At 35.9% G+C, this 17138-nt stretch overlaps 1 protein-coding gene across 1 annotated transcript in view; it reads left to right on the top strand.

Annotated features, from left to right (window-relative positions):
• Positions 1–9889, top strand: part of C12H12orf50 (chromosome 12 C12orf50 homolog) — a 35915-nt gene extending 26026 nt beyond the window's left edge. Inside the window, exons 8-12 of the mRNA XM_067009838.1 lie at positions 960–1067; positions 3980–4084; positions 4337–4540; positions 5931–6023; positions 9125–9889. Coding sequence (XP_066865939.1) covers positions 960–1067; positions 3980–4084; positions 4337–4540; positions 5931–6023; positions 9125–9150 — 536 coding nt within the window. The 3' untranslated portion in view covers positions 9151–9889. The remainder of the gene's footprint in view (positions 1–959; positions 1068–3979; positions 4085–4336; positions 4541–5930; positions 6024–9124) is intronic.
• The last annotated feature ends 7249 nt before the right edge of the window (positions 9890–17138 follow it).

The raw sequence follows: 17138 nt of genomic DNA, 5'->3' as shown, positions 1-17138 counted from the left end.
GAATAAATGATTTTACGTTTAAACAATTGAATGACTAGATGTATAGAGACACATTTATAAAATTTACAGATGACTGGAAGTTAATATGCAGGAACAATAAGCCAGATTTAACAAGGTAACTCAAACTGTGATAAACATAATCTCTTTCATGTAAGTCCAAGACATTACTGGTAGGTTTTCTTCAAGTTGGGAAAGACCTGGCATGATATATATTGTGAGGAAAAAAATAAATGTTTTTGTTGGCCACAAGGTTTCAAAGTAATTCAGTAACATGTGTCAGCTACCGAATAGCTAAGGTAAACTTACATTGAATTATTAGGAGTAGTATAGGAAAATAATTACATGTGATAAGTCATTTAAAATACTCAGTAGAGTGTATGACTTATAGAATGATGCTCCATAAATGTCATCTATTATTATACTAGTTCCACTGATTTCTTCACAGCGTAGTCCACATTTGGGCATCATTTTTAAACAAGGTTACTTGAAACAAATATTTTATGTTAAGATAGGGTAACTTGTATGGTGAAGGATCTGAAATTAAGTATTTAAGTAATATTTAAAGCAACTATGGATATTTATCCTGGAATATAGAAGATCTTTAAGGAATTTAAAAACTGCTTTCATATATCTGAAGATATTATGTGGAAGATAAATTATATTTACTCTGAGTATCTCTCAAGTGTGGTAAAGATTGTTATATGGAAAATTGCATTGACTTTGTGAATTTTCTTCCAATTATCTGTAAGTGTACATACTGTTATTTTCATATATATATATATACACATATATTAATTGAAACATATATGATATGTATAGAGATGGTGATGGTATCACTGAGAAGTATTTACATAAAAGTGTGCAAAAGGTGTACTTTAGGGGAGGATTATCCTGTATTAAAAGATAGTTTTGTACAATTTTCTGCCATCATTGCCACTGACAGTAAGTTATTGTCATAGGAGGTGACTGCTACATTACACAGAGGATCATATTTCTTGGGGTAGATGAAAATGAAGCTTTAACAGAAGAGAAAGAAATCACGATGTCGAAATGTTCAAATGCTAAAGGTAATGAGCCAGTCTGTATTTTGATACATTTGTAATTTGTATAGACAAGTTAAATATAAAGTATGATTGTTGTAGAGTCAAGGTAATAAATAAAAATATACACAAAATACACTAGATAGGAGTCAGAAGCCCTAAGTTTCCAGTCCTGGCTCTATCCCTAATTATTTACCTATGGGGCTTCATCTTTTTTTAACTTCAGTTTCCTTATCCGAAAAATTAGCCTGTTGGACTACATAATTTCTAGGAGTCCTGCTAGCTCTAAAGTTATTGGTTCTCTTAAATGGTAATACACAGTCCTCTTTAGTTTTTTTTTTTTTTTCAGCTTCCAATATTCAGTGTTATTGAATTATCTTAGAAAGCTTTGTTTTTAAAGATATATGTACTGAGAAGAGTATTAATTCTCATGCTGACTTCCCCACTTTATGATTATTACTAATTATAGTCTGTGAATAATCCAGAGATATGATAATAAAATACATCCTCTATAGTTTTATGCTGCCTTTATCATGCTTAGAATCTCCCAGCTGGGACCTCTGCCGGGCAGCTCTCTCAGTCACAGACAGTACAGCTGTCCTGTAATTAGAGGACTTCACATGTTCTCCATCTAAGTATTAACCCATTACATCTACTGTTTTCCCCACCATTAAATAAATATTCTCAAGAACAGGAAGACACTTGTGATCAAATTCTCCTTATGGAAAATTATATGTAAATCTTGTTACCTCTCTTTTGCTCAATCCATCAAAAAACATACACCTCTAACTACACTAATAACCATAGCCACCATTCACATGTGGCTGTTTAAGTTAATTAAAATTAAATAAAAATTTAAAATTCAGCTCATCAGTTGCACTAGCCATATTGCAAGTGCTCAATATCCACAGGTGACCAGCAGCTATCATTTCAGACAGCACAGATTTAGAATGTTTCCATCATTGTAGAAAACTCTATTGGATGGTCCTGCTCCAAAGCTTAGAACAAGTGAAGACTGTTACAGATATTTCTTCATCCTTGGTTTAAATTGGCACACTTGATGTAAAATTGATAACCTTTTATTTTGGGGGATTTTATTTTTTTATACAGAGGTATTAAAAATATTGCCACAAATATATAATTTACATATTGAAGATAATGGCTGTTATTTCTTAATTTTTAATGTTTTGTTAGTGACAAATTTGGGGGACTAAATGTGGTAATTAGGGAATTTCAGTGGTGGGTTCTAAAAATTAATATACATATATATATTTTAAATAGGTATGCCCATCATATAATGCTTGCAAAGTGAAATACCAACTGAAACACTTCTTCTTACTAATAGTGACATTCTATTTTCTTAATTTGCTTTAAAAGATAATAAGGACAGTCCTCATCCGAAGCGTTCCCTAACTACCCGACTAGTACCTACGATGCATGTATTAAATGCTACTGAGAATATCAGTATGAAGTGCAGAGAGGACCCCTCTTCAAGTGAGACATCAGCTCTATCACTTTTTGGCCTTAGATATATTTGCCTTATCGTGGATTTATTTTGCTTATTTGAAGTAGAATTTTAAAAAAGAAAGAAAAAAGGATGGTTTGAAAACTATTCAGGATTAAGAACTAAAGACACAATATTCTTCTAATTAACAATTAATTGTGATGTAGGTCCTAGTAAATTATACACTTTCCCACTAGTTTAATTTAGATATTAAAGTTAATAATATACTACGTTCTCTGAAGATTCATTAGTACATTTTAAATTTAACCCGTGCTGGGATACATTGACAAATTTTTATTATGTTTCAGATTATTTTTCTTGATTTGGCTTCTCTTTGCTATTTAGTATTTGGAGCTTCTTCTCTTTATACAATTAAGACTCACGAATCTTCCTGTTTCCCTCCCTCCTTCCTTCCTTTTCCTTATTTCATTTATTGAACTCCTGCAATATTCTTCAGCCCCAGCTGGGAAACAAAGGGAACCATGATGGTTTACCTCAGAGAAGCTTAGTTTAGTGACACTTGTGAAAAATATGGTTTCCAAGTTCTAGGAGTGGGAGCATGACAGTAAGAGTGGAGCGTGATGTTTGGAGAGGAGGTGGTGAATCAGAGCTTCACTGAAGGTTTACTGCTGAAGCTGAAGATGAGAGCTAGCACAGAGATTTATCAGCCCACTGTAGAGAGCTGATGTAATTAACATAGTGAATTTGATGTTCATTTTCTCTGTGTAGTAGTTACTTGTGAATGTTTAGGATCTCCACACAGAGAAATAATAAAGAATGCTCCTCTTTACTAAAGCATTTTAAGATACTCTGGAGAAATGTACCTTAGAAATTCCTGGAAAATTGAGCATGCACATAAAATGTTCCATGTAAAAACATGCAAGCAAGAAGTGAATAACTTAGTGATATTAGCACTTACAAATTCTGATTATTGAGGCTTATTTCACCAAACTATACCCCCAACTTCTTAAGATCTTAAAACAGTAAGGTAATAATCATTAAAGTATTTTACACTAATCCAACTTCTTAAGAAGTAGTAGTTTTGGCTTAAAAAGTACAGAAAGATTTATGTTCAAAATAACAATTCTAAAACTACTTAAAAATAACATTATAATGAGATATATAATTATATTTGGATTGTAATTTTATGTTCTTTTAAACCTAAAAAGATCCACACATTCTTTTGGAGAAAAGCATTTTTATTCAAAGGAATGTTACTTATTGAAAGTTTTCTCATCAATCAATTTCAAAGATAGATTTTTTTGGTACTTAAAATTAAATCACCCTTTGTTCTAGAAAGTAAAGTATTGGGGTCGTACATTTATTTTTTTCTCTTGCTTGACATGTGAATGCACAGATATGTAATTATCGCCTACAGTAATTTTCAGATGAAAGTGTCTCTTTAAAAACTGTAAAACTTTGTATCTTCTTTAAGTAAATGATGTCCAGCCAGTGAGGAAGCCTCATTTTAAAGGCGTGAAAAAAAGAAAATGGATTTATGATGAACCAAAGAACTTTCCTGGCCCAGGAATGCAGAGAGGTAAAGTGTCTATGTATTTGATACTCCTAAAATTATAATTTGAAAAGAGATTAAATAATATTTTCTAGCAGAAAAACAAGTCATTGTCATGCAACATGTTATTTCAGATGTCAGCCCAATTCCTATAAACTTAGTTCTTTTAGCTTACATTATCTTCCATTGTGCTATCAAACATTTAAAGTGCAATATGTTATTTAGGGGTGTGAACCCAGCTTGCTTTATCCCTCACTCTCTTCCCCCTTTCTTTTATAGCAGTACAGCCTCCAAATCCCAAAAATAAAATGAATTACCATCGCAATAATAAAAACAGAAATTCTGAGAATGCCTCCTATGACCATGTTCAGAGAGATGCTGTCAGAACTGTCTCAATGAATGCACCTCCCCGCAGCAGGCCCATAAACGGGTCCTACAATAAAGTTGATGTTAACAAGGAACCCAAATTCAACCTCTGTTCAGGTGGAGTTCTACACTTATATAGGCTCTTTACTCATGTCTGTGGTTTGCATTCCCATGGAATTTCCTGATGGTCCAACTAATCTTAATTGCTATCCACCCCCTTCTTTTTCCAGGCCCATCACCCCCATAACATCTTAGAAAACTAGTAAGAGGATTTTTGTCCGTGTGCAGCAGTGCACGTGATTTAAGGGATATTGGAGAAAACATGTTGGGTGCAGATGGCTTGACATGACCCTCTCTAGAATTTTGTCTCAGAGCACTGCACTTTGTTCCCCCTGGATAACTTTATTTCACTCTTGAGGATTGTTTTTGAATGGTTGACATTTTCTTGTTCCACTGACTGCATTGTTCAATTATCACTTTCTGTCTAGTGCTGTGGTTTTTCTTTAGGCCTTCATGATTACTTTCTGAAAGGGTTAGTTTGGGGGTTAACTGCAATATTTTTGACAAACTCTCATCTCTCCCACCCATGCCCAGATTGCTTCTAAATCATTTCATCATGTAATAGGCAAAGTCATAGTATTTCTCAGGAAGTACAAGGATGCAAGGGAGGAGGGAACCAAATTTCTCTTTTTTTTTCCCCTGTCTCAGATAAATTTTGCTCTTTTAACGTTGGGTTTGTCTTCTCGACTTAACAAAAGGTCACTCAATTCCCTGTAATTTCATGTTTGTATTTTCCTGTGTGCACAGTCTAGTTAGTAGAGTTCTGAATGTTGTGTACTTTCTGAAACATAAGTGAAAACTCTATGTCTCTCTTAGGTCCTCCTTTTACAATTTAAATAGAAGTTAGCTTTTAAATTATTTTCTTCTATTTGTTTTAGAATGGAATGATGTATGGATTTATATATAAAAATAAGGATATTCTTAAGTGAAACAGACTTTTAATTTTATTTACTACTATTATTTTGTTATTAATTTTATTATTATTTTACTGTGAGTGGTTAGCTGTGAAGAATACAGTAACTACCAGAACAGTTTGATGCCACAGTCTAGATTTGTGTTAAGGTGGCCTCACCTACCTATCTTCCTTCCTTCCTTCCTTTCTTTAGCTCTGCAAATGTTAACAGAATTTTATGTAAAATCATGGTAAAGCCAGGCAATGAAACATTTTGATTACATACACATATCATAGTCTTCTCTAGCTTAGCCTTGTGGGACCAAGCCTTATTTGAGGAACTGAACAGTCACTTAAGAGATGTATAACCGTGTTCATTGATAACTTAAATGGTTTTAATAAGCTCACTTGTATCCCTGATGCCTTAGCCTTGAAATGGTAAAATGAATTATTAGAGAATAGCTTCACCTCTGAGATATTTATAACTTTGAAATGCTCCTGGAATATGATTTTAACATTATAAAATATTTAATTCCTGTTTCCTTTTTCTCTCAGATAAATATATTTCAACATCATATAATGATTCAGCCTGGCAAAAAAGAATTCCTTTTTCAAAAACATATTCAAAAACTGAAAAGATATATACAGGTAAATATTTACTAGCGATTTTAATGTATCATACAATTCTGAAAATAAATGACAAGTTTTTAAGCTCAAGGAACATATTTTAGAAAATTTAGAAACTTTTCACCACATACCTGAACATAATTACTTGGAGTTTAGTAGGTATCTTCTCTACTAGCAATTTCATTTTACTTTTTTATTGTGTTTTCCTTTGCCTATTTTTATTTTATCAGAAATCTTTTGATATATTTCTCTCCTTAGAAGCATAGCAGTTTCAGCAGTTATGTAATATAAGATGCATTCTTTGTTGAACTACAAAACAATGTATAAGTCCATATTTTGACACAAAATATTAAAGCCCTACTATATCCACCATGGACACATATTGGCTGGTGCTGGCTGACAGGACATCTAAGATGTAGTTTCCAGGCTGGGAGGTTCAAAGTGACTATGGTCTCCCCCTCGTGCTCTGTGCTCTGGGAGGGTGTAGGGATTCCAGGAACCTCCTCAGTGTAAAGGTTTGTAGCAGATCCGGCCTCAGGTTTGGGATCTGGTTCTTCTACTAAAAAGCTTGTTGTCTTCTCCCAGCTTATTCTGGGGCTGGCTTAGTGGGTTTGGAAAACCACACAGGATAAAATGGTTTCAGTTATTTCTTGGAAAACTGAACCTTTCAGAAAAAGAGCTAGATAGGGAGTTCCTACCTAAATCAGTAGCCTAGAACTTTCAGAATCATCTGAAATCCATAAACTCTTATATGAGAGGTTCCCAGAATGAATCAGTACACATCCAGACTAGAAACTGTACACTTTCCAAAATATACAGCTGAGATCTTCTAAAGCTGTATTTCCCTATAAACTCTTGACTATAACTGTGATGCAGTATGCAGACCTGTATATATATTTATACTGGAGTCAGTTGTTTTCTTTTTTCCCATCTCTTCCCAAATCATACTGTACTGCAAGAAAACTCTGCTGTGGCACTATTTAATTGATTATATTTCCTCTTCACTTCATGTGGGTTGCACTTAATTTTGGGGGGAAAGAGGTGAAAAGGCAATGAAAATCCTACATAAAACTACCAATTGTCAAGTCACATCTTTTCCTCCCATGATTTCCTTGTGAGTGGGATGTTATTTGGAGTATTAAATAGCCCCTGTCCCAGTGACTACTCCTGTATTGCAGCAGCCTTCTCCCCTCCCATCCCACACAGTGAAACATGAATCATCAAAGGATTTGGAGAAAGGAGGGGTCACTTCAGAGTATGAAGCATGTACCATCCCATCCACATATGCCACAGGAAAAGGGATGTGACAGGGGATGTAAGCCAACGAAACTGCTCTTTTCTTTCAATCTGAAGAGTAAGGAGGAGGGTGTGGTGAGACAGCAAGAGAGCAGAAACTGTGAAGGCACTTACACAGTACTAGTTCCATCCTCCCCTTCTCCCACCACCTCCAGCTATGCCAGGGCCCAGGGATAGAAAGGTCAATGATAGAATTCCTCTGGAACTTTTAAGAATCTGAGTATAAAGAGGCTCTGCATTGTACTTCCCAGATGCAATCTAGGGGGGAAGCTTTGGAGAGAGTTTCTCAACGCCATCTCGTGGTGGGGTTGTGGGGAGGACGAGGCACATCTAACGCAAGAGGGCTGGAGACAGAGCCTCTTGAGATTGCCGAGCTCCAGGGTTGCTTGGGAGGGCATCACATAACCCTGTGAGTTTCGAGTGAGAGTGAGTTCCTGGGAGAGAAGGACCAACAGGTCTACACAAAGTCTTCTGGCTAGGCCTAAAGGGATAGCATCAAAAAGATGCCTTTGTGGTTGGGTGCTATTCCGGGGAGGACTCAGCTGGAACCTCAACGTTTGCTGTGCCAGGAAGTCGATTAGAAACCAAGCCATCATCCACTGATCAAACACCCCTGTTACGTGAAGTGTGGTCTGAGGGCCACCAGCAGTGATGTCACCTGGGAGCTTGTTAGGAGTGTGGAATCTCCATCTCAGACCTACTGAATCATTATCTGCATTTTAACAAGATCCCCAGGTGATTAGGATACACATTAAAGGCTGAGAAACCTTAGACTGTGTTATCTGGGCCACTGTTCACCAGCACAGGACCCAGACCTTGTTGAAACCCAAGATTGTTGAGAGGACATTCTTTTCCTACCTGTCACACAGCAGCAACCATCCTCCCCAGTCCCAACCCTAGAAATTAGGATAAGCAGCGGGAAGGTAGGGCAGGGAGAAAAACCCTCAGAATTTCAAATCTGAATGTGATTGACATATACATGTGAAGTAGCTAAGAAAGCACTGAATGGGACTAAGTTTATATGCAAATTTTCTACACCAGGCAGAATGGGAATTTAGAATCAAGAAATTAAATAGAATGATAGCAAAATAAAGTTAGTTTTCTTATTTACCTGGGCTTTTGCTGGGAAATGTGTAACCCCTAAACTCTTATCCTTTCGAGTTGTTGTCGTCATCACCAGAATAGGGAGAGAAAGAGTAGCTTGTGTTTCCTCCCCTGCACTTCCTGCTAGGGTACAAAGGAGAGATTTCAGCGTTTCCCAGGGGACAGGTGGACTGCTGGAGAGAGCCACTAGTCTACTCCTCTAAGGAATATCTGGAGCCAAGGCCTCAGAAGTGTAACTGAGTGAGAGGAGTCTTTGGGACAATGTTGGCTGCTATGAGGCTAATGCAATAGGAGAGGAAAATGTGTCTGCGGGAATTGAGGAAAGGAGCTGAAGGCAGTTAGAGACGTCGTTGTCAGTCTTTCCTTGAGGCCACTTGTCCTTTCTGATAGGCATACAGCTGGTGTGACTGGAGGTGCCTTTCTCCAGAGGAGGGAACATTCATTCTGGGTGCCCCATGGTGCAGGCTTCTATATACTGTAGTATTATTTCCATTCCTCTCCACCCCTCCATCTAAATTCACATCACAGCGAGCGAGCTTCAGAAAGAAGTGGAATTAGTTTGAATGGCATTCTGAAAATTTATGAATTAGAACAATAAGCTTAGTTTTTGTTTTGTCTTTAGATTTATGGTAAGTGATTAGCAAAATAAATGCAAATTTTTGGTACTCTGAAAAATGCTGAAAAAGAAAATAATTGAAACATTTTTTCTATTTTATTATCAGAGCCAAGAAGAAATGGCAGCAAGTAAACCTGGAGGTTGAAAGAAGAGAAAAATGAGAAAAGTGTCAAAGATCATCTGTTTACAATCAAAATGAAAATTCCAAGAATAAGATACTTAAGTAGACCATACTTTACACTGGATAGCCAAAGATGATAATTGTAAATTCTGAAAATAAGATGCAGGAAGTACATTGTGCTCTTTCAAAACGATAAACATGCAAATTACAAACAGCTGCCTGTGTATTTATATAGGTCTAGAATTCATTCAATGCATTGCCACAAACATTTAATAAAATTTAAAAGTTTGACAATTAAAATCATTCTTTAATTGTAAACTAAGATTGCACAGATTGAGGAGTAAAACTGTGCCTTTGATTTCTATTTTGCAATATTCTTTAACGAAGAAACCTCACATTTTCTTTCTTTACCTAGATTTTAAGCTGGGTGTCTGTGATAGTTACAGATAAAATGTAAACAAATTCAATGAAGTCCCAGGATTACAGTTTGGTGGTGAGTATGAGAGGAATTCTAATAGAAATACACTTCAATGTGTTGTAGAAAGAGACAAAGATTGGTGTATTATTCAGGGCAGTTGCTGAACAATGTCTTTTAATTGACAACTACAAAATCTATCTGCTGAAATGTGCTACATTCAAAACTGAAAAGTAAACATTTTCCTACCATGAAAACAAAAATTATGTGATCATACTGGATAAAAGAACTTGTAAAAGGAAAAAAAAAAAGTGAATTAATAACATGGTATCCACAAAGTCTAGAGTGAGCTTTTTTTTTTTTTTTTTTTTGGTACGCTGGCCTCTTACTGTTGTGGCCTCTCCCGTTGCAGAGCACAGGCTCCGGACGCCTATGTTCAGCGGCCATGGCTCACGGGCCCAGCCTCTCTGCGGCATGTGGGATCTTCCTGGACCGGGGCAGGCAGACTCTCAACCACTGTGCCACCAGGGAAGCCCTAGAGTGAGTTTTAAGGCTTCAGTAAACTCCAGAAGTAGAAATGCTTACAAATATAACAACTATACCCCAATTAAAAACAAAAAAGTGTGAGAGCAATGTAAGTAATTAACCTTTCAAGTGATGTTTTTCTAAGTTTGTAACACTTAACTTCTGAGTTTATGAAGGCTCAGAACTTCACTAAGACTTTAGAACACCCTGTATTTATATCTGCATGCATCTTGTGGTTATTGGTAGCTTCTTGTTCAATATTTATTGGGGAAGGGAGGCAATCAAGGTTCTTAGAAATATTTTATTTTAAAACATTTTATATGGTGTGATTCCAGCTTGTGGAATAATAAACCCAAGTTTCTGGCTTCTAATGGTGCTCTGTCTCCACACTTGCAAAAACTTGAGAGGTTATAGTCACTTTTTTTTTTTTTTTTCTTTTTACAGATAGAGCAGATAGAAATGAAAACTGTGTCAGCAAAATATCTTGGTAAGATAGTTTGAGAGGGATGTAAGGAAAGAGCTGGGCTGAAAATCTGTCTAGATGGAAGGTGATAGGAAACAGCCTATAATTCCGTTTAACAGACAGATTTGTGTCCTTCTAAAACTTTTCAACTAGTGATGAAGAAGGAGGGGTTCAAAGAAGGAAATTCAAGATCTCTTTCTTGAAGTACAGATTCTCAGTGTGTATCCGCATTGCATGTCAAATGCTGAAGAATCAATGAGGAAAGAGGAAAATATAAAGGAAGGCTTGAATGTGATTCTTCTGAATGTGTAGATGTATAATTCCTGAATAAATGTACATTTTTATTATGATAAACTTTGTCTAAAAGACCAAGTCAGACAGTGGCATTAATCAACCTTGTTTTAATGTTTGTGATTTAGAGAAAGGGCACTTGGTTTAAATGGGGGTAAACCAGTAACCAGGAAGGAAGAAGATAACAAACCCCAAAATAAGAAAAGATAGGGGATGACAAAGATAAATGGACAACCAAACATTTGGAAGCCAGCAAGATGCAATGCTTACTGACTCCTAAACATACAAGTAGTGCATTTAAGCTTAAATTCCACAGTGCCCAACTTATCTGGCACATACAAAAGCTTTCAATGAACTTCACCGGTGTTCAATGATTCTACTCTTTTCAAAATACAACAGTAATAAAAAATAATAAAAACAGCATTTATTGGGTGTTTAGTATGTTAGTTAGCTAGGGCTGCTATGATAAAGTACCACAAACTGAGTGACTCAACAGAAATTTATTGTCTCACAAATCTGGAGCCTAGAAGTCTGAAATCAAGTTGTCAGTGGGTTGGTTTTTTCTGAAGGATCTATTGCAGGACTGTCTTCTTGGCTTATAGATCACTGTTTTCTCCTTGTGTCTCTTCGTATCATCTTCCCTTAATGTGTGTTTCTGTGTTCATATTTATTCTTTTATAAGGACACAGTCATGTTGGATTAGGGCCCATTCAAATGACCTCATTTTAACTGGATTACCTCTGTATAGACCTTATATCCAAATAAGGTCACATTCTGAGGCATTGGGGGTTAGGCCTTCAAAAACATATGAATTTTGGGAGGACACAAAGGTGGCTCTGGGACCCTTGCAGGGTGGGTGAGTAGATTTTTAGTGACAAATGTACTCTAACACTCCAATCTCTCTAAACATTTAAATCCCTTCCTCTACAATAAATCAAGGCAGGTCTGCACTCAGTCTGGATTTGCTCACTCTGGACTACCTTTTAGTCCATATTTAAACCAACCAACCAACCAACCAATTAGAACACTTCCTAATTTCCCAAGCTGCACCTAAGTGCAGAATCTCTGCTTAGTGGGCCCATATCAACAAATTTGGCTCGATCCAATTCTATGTTCCTTCCATGATTATTCCACATCTTTAAAATTCATTCCCACACATATTCCTTGCACTTTTGTCTATATAAATTAGAAAACTCAAGCAGTTACTTTGGAGTGTAGCATACTTCCTCATGGTTCCCAGTTTCATCAAAGTCTTCCTATATGTCCCTATTTCAACTTTCAGGATTATGTTCCTTCTCAATCAATGCCATAATTGTAACAGTAAATACCCTGTGAGCCTGTGAATTCAATTTGCATTGTAATTCAGTCACTCCAGGATGAGATTTTAGGTTTGTTTTCCAGCATTCTCAACCCTGTGCCTATGACAAATAAAGAGCCTTCTTTCGGGGCAGACATAGAAACTTTCAGGTTTCACTTTCTATGTGATGTATGAACTAGGAATTTGTCAATGTAAAGAAAAATGCACATGACTGTTGTGAGTTTAAGTGTTATTCAGGGGCTTACTGAGGACTACCACCTGGGAAATAGCTTCTCAGTACCTCTGAGTAACCAGCTCTGAAGAAGTAGGGGAGAAGCCAGTATATATATATATATATATATATATATATATATATATATATATATGAATTTTTTGGCTAGAAAAAATGTAATCAATCATGCATATATCTTAGTAAAAGATTACTGCTAATCACAAAGAACAAATGATTTTACTGCTTTTCTATGTATGGGAAGATGCAAGAATCTGGGATTATTGACGTTCTTCCTGAGATATATATCTGACTATCTAGGGGTCTGTTTATTCCAAAGCTCAGAATGTCTCATCCTGTTTTTTCCATCCTGAATTCCTCTCAGGGCATGCTCTGTCAGTAGGTGACTGCAGTGGGTTGTGATTTAACCCCTAGTATAACTGGATGGTAAGTGGTACTCTTTGTTCCTTTTTATTTGTTTGTTTTGAAATATTCAATTTCCTGAGTTCATTTTTTTTTCTTTTTTCATTTTGTTCAGTGACATTAGGAGCAACCAGCCAATCTCATTATATTTGTTAGTTTGACAAAAATGCTCAAAAGTATCATATACATGGTCACCTAGATCCTTGCCCCATAGAAGTGTTTGATTATGAGTATCCAATGGTGATATTTTTGCATATTTCTATTGCTACATCACACCATTAATTATCAATGCTCTACTGCTAGAAATAGAGTAATTAGTGCCTTTAAAACTAATTAGATTAGAGATCCAAGGGCAGAAACACTAGAACCAATTCAGAAAACTTATCCTTAGGTTATGTTCCCATAAAGCCACTCTCAGTACCAAAATTTTTATTAGGGTTCTCCAGAGAAACATGACCAATAGGGTGTGTGTGTGTGTGTGTGTGTGTGTGTGTGTGTGTGTGTGTGTGTGTGTAGAGAAAAGAGAAAGAAATTTATTTTAAGTAACTGACTCATGAATGGGCAAGAATATTGTGCATAAATCTATAAAACTTTAATGAAAGTTACTAACAACAACTAAAAAAAATAAATGAAATGCTATACCATAATCATGGATAGACAAACACAATATGTTAAAAAAAAATGTCAATTGTCTGCACGTTGACCTAATCATGATATCATGTCAATCAAAATCCTAACAGGCTTTTTTCATGAAACTTGACAAGCTTATTCTGAAACTAATATGAAATTCCAAAGCCTTAAGAATAACCAAGATACTACCAACAGAGAAGAATAAAGTGCTGGGCTTTGCCTGTCATATATCACAATTTGCTCTAAAGCTATCTAATATTATAAAACTATATTTTGTATCTGCTATAGCATAGTATTGACATTATTTTGATATCTGAGGCAAAATCAAAGAGAACAGAGAGCCTAGAAAACCAACATACCTATCTATGTAAATCTGACATATGGCAGAAATGGTATTGTAGATCAGTAGAGAAAGAAGAGGTTATTAAATAAATGTTTTGGGAAATTGAGTATCCCTAAAGAAAAAAAAAGACAATGGATCCCTAATATCACACAAGAAGTAAATTTCAAACGAATCAAACACAAAGGCAAAATTTAACTCTACAAAAACTGCTTGTTGAATGTATACATGAGTCATAGAATATTTAGAAATGTACCACTGAATGAAAAGTTTGATAAACCTCTCTTTACTGCTATGCTAGCCAATATTTGGGTAAAGGAAGGAAGGCTGGAAGAGGGACAGGCAAACATGTTCCACTCCTAAAGTCACAAGAACCCCCTAAATATACTTTCCAAATAAACAAGGGCACATTTATAAAAATTAGGCACTAGTCTTCTTGCACTTATCACTTAAGGGGCTGTGTTTTATTTCTCTTATTTAAAAGCCTTTACTCCTTTGATGTAAATAACTTCTTATCTTACAATAGGACTATTATACATTTTTACCTAAATCCTCTTAGATTTACTTGAGGGATCCAAATAGCTTGTTTTCACTTCTAATCTTAGGACATATCTATGCTATCTTTAAGAAAAGTTTTTTATAGACAGCATTCCCTTTGAAAATGAATTTTGGCTCCTTTTACCAGAGTCTGCCATTTGACCTGGAAATCAGTTTCTTTCTACTTACAATTATTTTGTCACAAATTGGAGTTTGAACTGCCTGAAAAAATAAAAGCCACAACTTCTACTTTACTCCTGCCATAAACTCAGGACAATTTGTACCATTTGCAAGCTAATCAGAACAGATCATCCACAGTAGGCTGGGAGAACTTCTGGTTCCAATTCAATCTGCTTTGGGTTGGCTTTGGATGGTAGTGTTTGTAAAGATAATTGTCCCTATTGCCAAGTTGATGTTTATGTTCTTTCCCCCAGGGAAGAACTGCCATAGAACAAATTAAGGGTGATTATCAAGAAGAGTAGGTAATTGCCAAGGAGTTCAATAAACTTACATGGGCTTTGGGGCCAGAGGACATTTTTAGGCTCCTGGCTTTGCCTTTTGCTAGTCATTTGGCCTAGGAGGAAATACCTAAGTCTCTCTGTGCATAAATGTCCTCATTTGTAATAACACCTTCCTGATAGAGTTGTTATGGGCATTAGAGATAATATATGAAGTGCTGTGAATATATGAATATATGAAGAGTTGTGTCTGGGATAGAGGTGGTTTTCAATAAATGATACTCATTTATTATTACTGGAAATTATCTGACAGGTTACCACTACTTGTTGATCAATATAATAGAAATAATGTGACCATACTCTTAGGACTTAATCTGATATTTACGTTGCCTGATATTAAACAGCAACTTAGTATAATAAAATTTGTATATTTCTGCTGGAGCATAGGCTAGAAATAGTTTGAAGTTGTTTTTGAGAACAGAATGATGATTCTCAGACTCACTTGCTCCTTTCCTATGAGATCTGGTAACTAAGGATGCAGAAATGTTTCCCTTTCTTATATATATATATATATATATATATATATATATATATATATATATATATATATATATATATATATATAAAATTAATTAATTAATTAATTTTTGGCTGTGTTGGATCTTTGTTTCTGTGCGTGGGCTTTCTCCAGTTGCGGCGAGTGGGGGCCACTCTTCTTCGCGATGCGTGGGCCTCTCACTGTTGCGGCCTCTTCCGTTGTGGAGCACAGGCTCCAGACGCGCAGGCTCAGTAGTTGTGACACAAGAGCCTAGCCGCTCCACGGCATGTGGGATCTTCCCAGACCAGGGCTCGAACCCATGTCCCCTCCATTGGCAGGCAGATTCTTAACCACTGTGCCACCAGGGGAGCCCCCTTTCTTATATTTTTGATTCAAAAACAAATCTATATCCAATTTTAATAGGAATATATATATATATATAACACAATAAGAATGAAATAAATTTGATACATTATACCATTAAAAATTAAATACCAAGTCATAAGTTGTAGGAGAATTTTTAAAAGATTCCTTTTTAGTTTTCTTTTTAAAATTATGATTTAATAATTTATACTCTGCAGGCATGCGGCCCAGGGACATTTCTAGCCCAGGGCACTATAGCTCTGCATTCCACAGGGAAATAATTTCAAATTTGCTCCCTCCTGACATCCAGAAGCTTCTTTTTTCCCTCCATAGCTAGTGGGTTATGTTTAAAGGATATAAAATTGCTTTTTTTCATACTAAAGAAATTCTTATTCAAAATGCAAATTGCTTTATCAAAAAGCTATATTTAAAATTATAGAGAGAACATTTGTTAGTTAGTTGATTTTATGGGTTATCCACATTATTGCTTCTTGCATGGGCCTGAATAATCAAGAGATGGTTACTCATTACTGGGAGAAAATAGCTAGCTCCATTTAACTAAGTATATATTTTTGAATCATCTTCAGACTGGCATTGTGTTATATAATTTGTAAATTTGACTCTCTGAAACATTAACATATTAACGTGCTATTATATTAATATATGTTAATGTATTGATGTGATGTATTAAGGTTTATTTATTTTCAGAAGTGCATAAAATTCAGATTCCACACTTTGTCAGCTTTTATCCAGTGGTGTGCTGATAAATGTTTGACAACTGATTCTCAGGAAAAACAGCTTCAGTCTGTAGCATTGGTGATTTCTGTAGTGTAAAAACTCTCACCATAGTTGATTTAATTTGAAGTCACTGAACACAGAATTAGGAAGGAATGCACACAACTGGCTCTCCTGAGCTGGAAAGCACTCACTCCAGCACACCTCTGCATATTCTCTATGTAATAATAAAATAATTTAACATAATCAAATTAAATTTAATTCATATTAATTGAGTGCCTATTCTGAACCAGTTCCTATTCAAGTTATTGGTGATATCCTACTAACTATGTAATATACATATTGTATGTTTGTTTATTGCCAGTTTTTATCCTTAAGAATAAAGCATCATGAAGGTAAGGACTTTTTCTTTTTAGTTTATTATTGACTTCTCTGAGCCTAGAATGATGGCTGACACACAGTAGGCGATAAGCATGCTGAATCAAATGAAGGAGACTCGGGCTTCCCTGGTGGCGCAGTGGTTGAGAGTCCGCCTGCGGATGCAGGGGACGCGGGTTCGTGCCCTGGTCCGGGAAGATCCCACATGCCGCCGAGCGGCTGGGCCCGTGAGCCATGGCCGCTGAGTTCGCGCGTCCGGAGCCTGTGCTCCGCAAAGGGAGAGGCCACAACAGTGAGAGGCCCGCGTACCACCAAAAAATAAATAAATAAATAAATAAATAAATAAAAAAAAAAAATGAAGGAGACTCAATCTCTGT

This window comes from Kogia breviceps, chromosome 12 (assembly GCF_026419965.1).
Source record: "Kogia breviceps isolate mKogBre1 chromosome 12, mKogBre1 haplotype 1, whole genome shotgun sequence".
NCBI classification, from domain to species: domain Eukaryota; kingdom Metazoa; phylum Chordata; class Mammalia; order Artiodactyla; family Physeteridae; genus Kogia; species Kogia breviceps.
This window is presented reverse-complemented; position numbering and strand designations above follow the sequence as displayed.